Raw genomic sequence first — 10,000 nt, 5'->3', positions numbered from 1 at the left:
GTGTGTGTGCCAGTGTGTGTTGTGCCTGATGCCAGTGTGTGTTCCAGTGTGTGTTGTGCCTGATGCCAGTGTGTGTGCCAGTGTGTGTTGTGCCTGATGCCAGTGTGTGTTGTGCCTGATGCCAGTGTGTGTTCCAGTGTGTGTTGTGTCTGATGCCAGTGTGTGTGCCAGTGTGTGTTGTGCCTGATGCCAGTGTGTGTGCCAGTGTGTGTTGTGTCTGATGCCAGTGTGTGTGCCAGTGTGTGTTGTGCCTGACGCCAGTGTGTGTGCCAGTGTGTGTTGTGCCTGATTCCAGTGTGTGTTCTAGTGTGTGTTGTGTCTGATGCCAGTGTGTGTTGTGCCTGATGCCAGTGTGTGTTGTGCCTGATGCCAGTGTGTGTGCCAGTGTGTGTTGTGCCTGATGCCAGTGTGTGTGCCAGTGTGTGTTGTGCCTGATTCCAGTGTGTGTTCTAGTGTGTGTTGTGTCTGATGCCAGTGTGTGTTGTGCCTGATGCCAGTGTGTGTGCCAGTGTGTGTTGTGCCTGATGCCAGTGTGTGTTGTGTCTGATGCCAGTGTGTGTGCCAGTGTGTGTTGTGCCTGATTCCAGTGTGTGTTCTAGTGTTGTGTCTGATGCCAGTGTGTGTTGTGTCTGATGCCAGTGTGTGTTGTGCCTGATGCCAGTGTGTGTTGTGTCTGATGCCAGTGTGTGTTGTGCCTGATTCCAGTGTGTGTTCTAGTGTGTGTTGTGTCTGATGCAATTGTGTGTGTGCCTGATGCCAGTGTGTGTTGTGCCTGATGCCAGTGTGTGTTGTGCCTGATGCCAGTGTGTGTTGTGCCTGATGCCAGTGTGTGTTCTAGTGTGTGTTGTGTCTGATGCCAGTGTGTGTTGTGCCTGATGCCAGTGTGTTGTGCCTGATGCCAGTGTGTGTGCCAGTGTGTGTTGTGCCTGATGCCAGTGTGTGTTGTGCCTGATGCCAGTGTGTGTTGTGCCTGATGCCAGTGTGTGTTGTGCCTGATGCCAGTGTGTGTTGTGCCTGATGCCAGTGTGTGTTGTGCCTGATGCCAGTGTGTGTTGTGCCTGATGCCAGTGTGTGTTGTGCCTGATGCCAGTGTGTGTTGTGCCTGATGCCAGTGTGTGTTCTAGTGTGTGTTGTGTCTGATGCCAGTGTGTGTTGTGCCTGATGCCAGTGTGTTGTGCCTGATGCCAGTGTGTGTTGTGCCTGATGCCAGTGTGTGTGCCAGTGTGTGTTGTGCCTGATGCCAGTGTGTGTTGTGCCTGATGCCAGTGTGTGTTGTGCCTGATGCCAGTGTGTGTTGTGCCTGATGCCAGTGTGTGTGTGCCTGATGCCAGTGTGTGTTGTGCCTGATTCCAGTGTGTGTTCTAGTGTGTGTTGTGTCTGATGCCAGTGTGTGTTGTGTCTGATGCCAGTGTGTGTTGTGCCTGATGCCAGTGTGTGTGTGCCTGATGCCAGTGTGTGTTGTGCCTGATTCCAGTGTGTGTTCTAGTGTGTGTTGTGTCTGATGCCAGTGTGTGTTGTGCCTGATGCCAGTGTGTGTTGTGCCTGATGCCAGTGTGTGTTGTGCCTGACGCCAGTGTGTGTTGTGCCTGACGCCAGTGTGTGTTGTGCCTGACGCCAGTGTGTGTTGTGCCTGATGCCAGTGTGTGTTGTGCCTGATGCCAGTGTGTGTGTGCCTGATGCCAGTGTGTGTTGTGCCTGATGCCAGTGTGTGTGCCAGTGTGTGTTGTGCCTGATGCCAGTGTGTGTGCCAGTGTGTGTTGTGCCTGATGCCAGTGTGTGTGTGCCTGATGCCAGTGTGTGTTGTGCCTGATGCCAGTGTGTGTGTGCCTGATGCCAGTGTGTGTTGTGCCTGAAGCCCCAGTGTGTGTTGTGCCTGATGCCAGTGTGTGTGCCAGTGTGTGTTGTGCCTGATGCCAGTGTGTGTTCCAGTGTGTGTTGTGCCTGACGCCAGTGTGTGTGTTGTGTCTGATGCCAGTGTGTGTTGTGCCTGATGCCAGTGTGTGTTGTGCCTGATGCCAGTGTGTGTTGTGCCTGATGCCAGTGTGTGTTGTGCCTGATGCCAGTGTGTGTTGTGCCTGATGCCAGTGTGTGTGCCAGTGTGTGGTGTGCCAGTGTGTGTTGTGCCTGATGCCAGTGTGTGTTGTGCCTGATGCCAGTGTGTGGTGTGCCTGATGCCAGTGTGTGTGCCAGTGTGTGGTGTGCCAGTGTGTGTTGTGCCTGATGCCAGTGTGTGGTGTGCCTGATGCCAGTGTGTGTTGTGCCTGATGCCAGTGTGTGGTGTGCCTGATGCCAGTGTGTGTTGTGCCTGATGCCAGTGTGTGGTGTGCCTGATGCCAGTGTGTGTTGTGCCTGACGCCAGTGTGTGTTGTGCCTGACGCCAGTGTGTGTGTGTGTGTGTGTGCAGGTTCCTGGAGGTGTTCCTGCTGTACTGTCACTCTGCCGGTCAGTGGTTCGCCATCGAGGAATGTATAACTGGAGATTTCCGCAAGTTTAATAACAACAACGGGGATGAAATCGTCCCGACGAACCTCCTGGAAGAAACCATGCTGGCCTTCAGCCACTGGACGTACGAGTACACACGCGGAGAGCTGCTCGTGCTCGACCTGCAGGGTGTGTGTTCAGAGCCCAACCTTCTCAGACGCGTTACAACTCACATTACAGCATTCTGACTTCATAATGTGTCCACGTGCCCTCTGGTGCCCCTCTGGTGCTCTCTGGTGCCCCTCTGGTGCTCTCTGGTGCTCTCTGGTGCTCTCTGGTGCCCCTCTGGTGCCCCTCTGGTGCCCTCTGGTGCTCTCTGGTGCCCTCTGGTGCTCTCTGGTGCTCTCTGGTGCTCTCTGGTGCTCTCTGGTGCCCTCTGGTGCCCCTCTGGTGCCCTCTGGTGCTCTCTGGTGCCCCTCTGGTGCTCTCTGGTGCTCTCTGGTGCCCCTCTGGTGCCCTCTGGTGCCCCTCTGGTGCCCTCTGGTGCTCTCTGGTGCCCCTCTGGTGCTCTCTGGTGCTCTCTGGTGCCCCTCTGGTGCCCTCTGGTGCTCTCTGGTGCTCTCTGGTGCTCTCTGGTGCCCTCTGGTGCTCTCTGGTGCTCTCTGGTGCTCTGCGCTCAGTCTTGACCAAATAATTGTACGTTTTTAGTTTTAACATTTTTTACTCCATCAGAACGGTACGAAACTTGGTAAAGGTTTTGGCACTTGCTGTGTGAACGCAAAAAAGATCATGGACATGATTAGAACAGGTGAAATGGTCCTGAAACACATTGAGCTCCTCGTGGTCAATAATGAGCGCATTGGAAATGAATGAGACGAGTTCCTCTAGTGGAGGCGTGCGGTACTGCAGCCGAACACACTCTCACTGAAGATCATTTACTGAGATATCAGACTCAGATCTGGAGCACGACTCGTTTAGATTTATGGCTTTGATGTTCTTGCAGTTTTAAAGTAAAACGTGATTCTGAAAATATATATTTCATATAAAAATTAAATAGTATTTTTGTGCATTTTTCATAACAATACACATAATATTCTGTTACTTTTTTAAAACTTTTTTTTACTTCAGCAATAATCTGCCAAGTGCCGTCTTTGAAAAGAGATCTAAGAGAGCTTGGTGTTTCTGTTAGAGCCGTGGAACGGTGTGTTCTGCCTCAGAGTGTGTGTGTGTAAACTGCTCTCTCTCTGCAGGAGTGGGCGAGATACTGACAGATCCGTCTGTCATCAAGAGCGGAGAGAAAGGGTCAGTTTTCCAACAGCAGAGAAGCACAAATAAAGCTTATTTTAAGATATTAAAACTTACGATACAATAGTTTATTAATTCACTTTTTTGTATTTGAACACTTCAGGTCTTACGACATGATCTTTGGCCCCGCGAACCTCGGAGACGACGCCATTCGAAACTTCCGCGCCAAACATCACTGTAACTCGTGCTGCCGAAAACTCAAACTTCCAGGTGAGAATAATGCTGGATTAGGACTGATTTCTGAGTGATTTTTTTGGGATATCCATAACTCTACACTTTCAGTTTTTTCCCCTAGCTGATGAACAAGTGAAACTGACAGCCAATCAGAATCCATCTTGCTTTAAAGAGCGTTTAAATTGACAATTTTGGTGTGAACTAGGGCTGTCAAACTAAAATTCTAATTTCTAATATTCATCGAATTTATAAAGAAAACTGTGCATTCGAATACAAAAACTGTGCATTCAAATTTTTGGTGGCGCGTGAGACATGATGATGACGACGGTGTGTTTCTGTTAGCTTATCCAGTACAGCGACTATACTGCTATCGGTGCGACTGCGTTGCTAATGTGAGAGATGGAGAAAGCTCAAGAGCGTCCGGTGTGTGTGATGATCTATGTGTAGAAGTGAGTGTGTGTGTGTGTGTGTGTGTGTGTGTGTGTGAGTGTGTGTGTGTGTGTGTGTGTGTGTGTGAGAGTGCATGTGTGTGAGAGAGTGCGTGTGTGTGTGTGTGTGTGTGTGTGTGTGACAGCGCTCAGCACTCGGGTCTGGTGTGTGTGATGATCTATGTGTAGAAGTGAGTGTGAGTGTGTGTGTGTGTGAGTGTGAGTGTGTGTGTGTGTGTGTGTGTGTGTGTGTGTGATAGCGCTCAGCACTCGGGTCTGGTGTGTGTGATGATCTATGTGTAGAAGTGAGTGTGTGTGTGTGTGTGTGTGTGTGTGTGTGTGATAGCGCTCAGCACTCGGGTCTGGTGTGTGTGATGATCTATGTGTAGAAGTGAGTGTGTGTGTGTGTGTGTGTGTGTGTGAGTGTGTGTGTGTGTGAGAGTGCGTGTGTGTGAGAGAGTGCGTGTGTGTGTGTGTGTGTGACAGCGCTCAGCACTCGGGTCTGGTGTGTGTGATGATCTATCTGTAGAAGTGAGTGTGTGTGTGTGTGTGACAGCGCTCAGCACTCGGGTCTGGTGTGTGTGATGATCTATGTGTAGAAGTGAGTGTGAGTGCGTGTGTGTGTGAGAGTGCATGTGTGTGTGTGTGTGTGTGTGTGTGTGATAGCGCTCAGCACTCGGGTCTGGTGTGTGTGATGATCTATGTGTAGAAGTGAGTGTGTGTGTGTGTGTGTGTGTGTGTGTGTGTGATAGCGCTCAGCACTCGGGTCTGGTGTGTGTGATGATCTATGTGTAGAAGTGAGTGTGTGTGTGTGTGTGTGTGTGTGTGAGTGTGTGTGTGTGTGAGAGTGCGTGTGTGTGAGAGAGTGCGTGTGTGTGTGTGTGTGTGACAGCGCTCAGCACTCGGGTCTGGTGTGTGTGATGATCTATCTGTAGAAGTGTGTGTGTGTGTGTGTGTGACAGCGCTCAGCACTCGGGTCTGGTGTGTGTGATGATCTATGTGTAGAAGTGAGTGTGAGTGCGTGTGTGTGTGAGAGTGCATGTGTGTGTGTGTGTGTGTGTGTGTGTGTGTGTGTGTGTGTGTGTGTGTGTGTGTGTGTGTGTGACAGCGCTCAGCACTCGGGTCTGGTGTGTGTGATGATCTGTAGATGTAGAGTGTAGAAGAGTGTTTCTGAATGTCAGTCTGCTGTTGTGTGTTTGTGTAGTTCATGACGCTGTGTGTTGAAGTGTGTTTTCTCTGATACACAAACACAGTTTCATGCACTACTGTGACCTCATTTTCCTTGCACGCACATTAAGGAAATTATGTTTAATTTAAGAACAATTGTTTCAAAAGTAAATGCACTTTAAAAAGATGCTTGATTTGGGTTATATTGCGCCCTCTTGTGGACACAGGAGACAATACAAAACTTTTTTCCTCTAACATCAAGTATTGCCTTTAGAATTCGAATGTAATTTGAATTTCGTTCATATTTAAGAAAGAAATTAAAATTTAGCTTTTCAGCCATTTTGACAGCCCTAGTGTGAACGGCACTTTATTCTGTATCTGCTGTTTTAAAGGAGGTTTGTGTGTGTGTGTTGTCAGACCTGAAACGCAACGACTACACCCCAGATAAGCTGACGCTGCACGACTCCTCCGAGGGCCCGTCCCACTCGCCGCCTGCAGGGGGCGCCGCTAAAGACCCGCGCCCGTCGATGCGCTTAATGCTGTGAGCCGCGCACGACTCGCCCGGCGGAAACGGTCCCGAGTAGCGCATGATAAAGAAACTAAGACACAATGCGTGTTGTGTGTGTGTGTGTGTGTGTGTGTGGCGGACACAAGCGTTACGTTTAATGACGTTACGTTGAGAATGTCTCCTGAACAAAAGAACAGATGCAACTTAGAGATGTTTTAACTAGTCAGTTTATCCTGTATGATTATAACAGGATTGTCATCTTTTAAAAGTATTTTTTAAGATTTTTATGTCTATGAAATTATAAAGTGGTTAATAACTGGTACAATATCACTGTATAGAGTTAAATATTTATTCTAAACTACAAGTTGCCTTGTATAATATAAAAGCAATTTTCATGTGATGTCCGTCACTTTTTGGAAAGAACACTTGCTTATTATTATTATATACTATTATCAGATTTTGTACAGAGCTGTATGCCAACAGAATGTTTTTATGTACAGAGAACCACACTGTATGAATGCATTTATGTTTCAGACTTCATCTATGTTTGAATCTCGTGTAGATTAAGGGCAGATTGCAATGCAAACGACAGCGCAGTGTGTGTGATTTCACTGCGCTGACCACTGAAACCAGTCCACACAATCAAGACTCGCGTTTATATGTTACAGCGGTACTTTAGTCATGTAGGGTAGCTGGAGTATCGTGTGAGGGTGTTAATCTAGTGTATCTCATAGATACATTTATCTGGCACGATTCTGTCGGCTGAAACATGAGGATATTTGATGCTGGGGATGTTAATGGATCTGTAAACATTTTTTACTGTATATTTAATAAAACACTGAAAAATCATCATGTCTGTTTCCTCTCACTGTAAGACTCTCAGTTTTGGTGTGATTATTCTGTGTGTGTGTGTGTTTAAAAGCTCCAAGAACAGCAACACTTAATCGTTATAGTACTTATTGTTATATGGTCCTTGTGTGAACTAACTTTTAACGCCCTTTCAGGCCGAGAACGATAAAGACATAGTACTAAACATCAGTAAAAGAAGAGCAGAGTCCACAACTATAACGGAACGGAGGGATGATATCGTTGGAATCACTTTCCCAGCAGTAGAACGATAACAACATTGACAGCCAATCAGAATCCATCCTCCTATAAAGAGCTCGCGCATTTAAATTATTTAGGTTTTAATAAGATTTTCCTCAGTTAATAGGCAAGAATAAACCCGGTGGTTCCTGTTCTTTCCGACAACAAAGCACTTGAATGAGACTTCAGAAGTTGGAAGTAGGACATTTCGACAGCACGTGAAGGCAACACTAGAGCTTAATTAGCTGGTTCAGGTGTTTAATTACTAAATGACTGGCAGTGCTGATGGAAAACACACAATAGTTTCAACAGAATTAAAAGAAAGTCAAACAGGTGCGCGCGAATAGCTTCGTATCCATAGCGACCGTAGACGTCGCGAGCGCTGTCCGTTGATCAGAGACCGTAAGTTACACAGAAAATATTAGAGCTATCCTTATTTATTTATTTATTTTAGTGCGTTGTTTAAAAGGACTTTGTGTGAACCGACGATTAGCCAAGGTCCGCTTCACTCAGAATCCCGCTTCGAAAGTCGTTGTGTAAAGACAAGTTGTCGTTAGTAAACCGCATCAGACATCCCGCGTTAACATTGTTGTTATTACTTATTACTGTTATTTTTTATTTATTTTGTGAAGTATATGTTGCTCACCTCTGAGAAAATCTCGTCAGGAGAATCAGTGTTCCTGCGATCGACGGATAAAACCACCCGCGATTTTACCTCAAGGAATCACGCGATCGATCATCTTCAACGGACAAAATCCAGTCACGTGAGTATTGGATTTTTAAATGTAGTATTTATTGTAATTAATGGGGATATTATTCAATAACTCCATGAATTAGATGTACATTTCAGATATTAGCTTTTTTACTCAAACTAGTAATTGTGTAAAATCATCTCATTTGATTTCATAGTGTTGCAATCATGACACATCTTCAGTTTAAAATAGGGGCAATTAAATATGTAAACCTTTCAGATGAATCTTTTGCTGGGATTTATGGTAAAAAAAACTATTTTAAATGAAATACTTTACTTAGAATTTTGACATTAATGACACTAAAAATATGTAGGCTATAAATAATTCTACAGATATGATGGTGGATGAGTGTGGAAGTCATGTGACAAGATCAGATGCATTAGCAAAACTGTTTAAGAAATGTAATATCTTGACACATTAATAGAATCCATAACTTTCACATCGGAACTTGTCCAATCAGATCATCAGTTTTATCAATCCTGTTCAACACATGACAGAAAACCAGTGTTAGAACTGAGGGAGTCCGAAGCCTCCCAGAAGACCCTGGCTTTCATTAAAACTATAATCCTAGAAACATAATATACAATAATACAACTTTTTTCTATCAAATTGTTGCACAGCCGCTCCCAATTTTATAAGAAGCTACTCTAAATTGGATTTTTCTGAAGGACTGGCTGAAGAATCCTCATTTTCACCTCACAATAATTGTAAGATATACACTTTCTTAGTTTTATGATTGTTTAACTTACTGATACTGAATAAGCGTTTATCTAAGAACCGAATCACTAGATTATTATAATCTTGATCTGCAAGTCTTTATTTTAAACCCACAATCCCGCTGAGATAGTCATATTACAGACTCACACACACACACACACACAGTCAGTGTTACACAGAAGACTCAAAGCACACGTGTGTTTATGTCTTTATTTATGCATGTATAATGTTTATAAGCTAATACATGGATTTAAAGAATGCACTTAATATGATAAGAAACCAGAGAGATTGACTCGGTCCATCAGAATCTCGAGAGCTGTTTCCATCATGTGACGTGTGTGTGTGTGTGTGTGTGCATCACTACACACTCGATCCAGAGCAGTATTAGTACAGAGATGATACACATGTAGTGCGTCACTGATCGGGATGGATGAATGAGGGTTATTGCACTGATTAGCGGATCGCTAGCCTATAGCACAGGGCCGACGCGTAGGAAGATTTCCACTGTAGTTTAGTGATGATTTAATGTTAAACAGGAGCGAGTCGGGATCGGCTTCTCCCGGATCTGGCAGCACCAGGACTGCAGGATTTGGTCACCGTATAAATAAATTAAACGCGTCTCTAAGCGGCGGATGCACGTCTAATGAGCGGTTTGGATTATAGTGCGCGTATACTGACGGCTAATCTCACACAGGTCCGTCTAAATCACGTCACGTGACACATCAGGCCGACGCTCCGAATGCGTTGGGATTCCTGTTACGATCCTACAGGATTACTGTATCACCCAGAGAGAGAGAGAGAGAGAGAGAGAGAGAGAGACGCGATCCATCAGCAGAGGTGTCGATAAGTGTCAGCTCCGCCCACAGTGTGTCAATCACCCGGTCGCCACGGTGACGAGCTGTCGCTCTCCCATCACAGGGAGGAGTAGAAGAAGATGTACGCGGCGGCCGAGCGAACGTTGGCGGCCGAGATCTCGGAAACCTCGTGATCGTCGAACTTGAACCAGCGCTGCTTGAGCGGGTTCTTGCAGTACGCCGTGTAATGGCCGCCGTCCATCCCGCCGTAGTGATTCTGCGGAGGAGAACACACGTTACAGCGTGCGGAACATGTTCGCGTGTGTGTGTGTGTGTGTGTGTGTCGAGGTCGGGTACTCACAGATACGCCGTACAGGTTGTACTTCTTCAGGTTGTGTTTGGGCCCGATGACGTACTGCGACAGGTCCAGATTATCCAGCGGGAAATCCACCAGCGTCTGCAGCTTCTCACGCCAGCGGCCGTCGTACTTAAACCTGCCGCAAACACACAAGAACACGTTTCACACATCTCATTTTTGACCGAAAGGGTTCGGGTTCATGTTTCACAAAAAATCATGGACATGATCTGAACAGGTGAAATGGTCCTGAAACACATTGAGCTCCTCGTGATCAATAACGAGCGCATTGA

At 46.4% G+C, this 10,000-nt stretch overlaps 2 protein-coding genes across 4 annotated transcripts in view; one reads left to right on the top strand and one right to left on the bottom strand.

Annotated features, from left to right (window-relative positions):
- trpm7 (transient receptor potential cation channel, subfamily M, member 7) overlaps positions 1–6,698 on the top strand; it is a 54,368-nt gene extending 47,670 nt beyond the window's left edge. Inside the window, exons 37-40 of the mRNA XM_079874107.1 lie at positions 2,405–2,610; positions 3,672–3,723; positions 3,830–3,936; positions 5,913–6,698. Coding sequence (XP_079730233.1) covers positions 2,405–2,610; positions 3,672–3,723; positions 3,830–3,936; positions 5,913–6,040 — 493 coding nt within the window. The 3' untranslated portion in view covers positions 6,041–6,698. The remainder of the gene's footprint in view (positions 1–2,404; positions 2,611–3,671; positions 3,724–3,829; positions 3,937–5,912) is intronic.
- Positions 6,699–8,754: 2,056 nt separating this feature from the next.
- usp8 (ubiquitin specific peptidase 8) overlaps positions 8,755–10,000 on the bottom strand; it is a 27,877-nt gene continuing 26,631 nt past the window's right edge. For all 3 annotated transcript variants that reach the window (XM_079874166.1, XM_079874167.1, XM_079874165.1), the window contains exons 18-19: positions 9,714–9,846; positions 8,755–9,629 (exon numbers count right to left, since the gene is read on the bottom strand). In XM_079874166.1, coding sequence (XP_079730292.1) covers positions 9,471–9,629; positions 9,714–9,846 — 292 coding nt within the window. In that variant the 3' untranslated portion in view covers positions 8,755–9,470. The remainder of the gene's footprint in view (positions 9,630–9,713; positions 9,847–10,000) is intronic.

This window comes from Squalius cephalus (assembly GCF_949319135.1).
Source record: "Squalius cephalus genome assembly, chromosome: 6".
Lineage (NCBI taxonomy): Eukaryota > Metazoa > Chordata > Actinopteri > Cypriniformes > Leuciscidae > Squalius > Squalius cephalus.
Note: the sequence above shows the minus strand (reverse complement) of the source record. Positions and strands in the feature narration are given on the sequence as shown.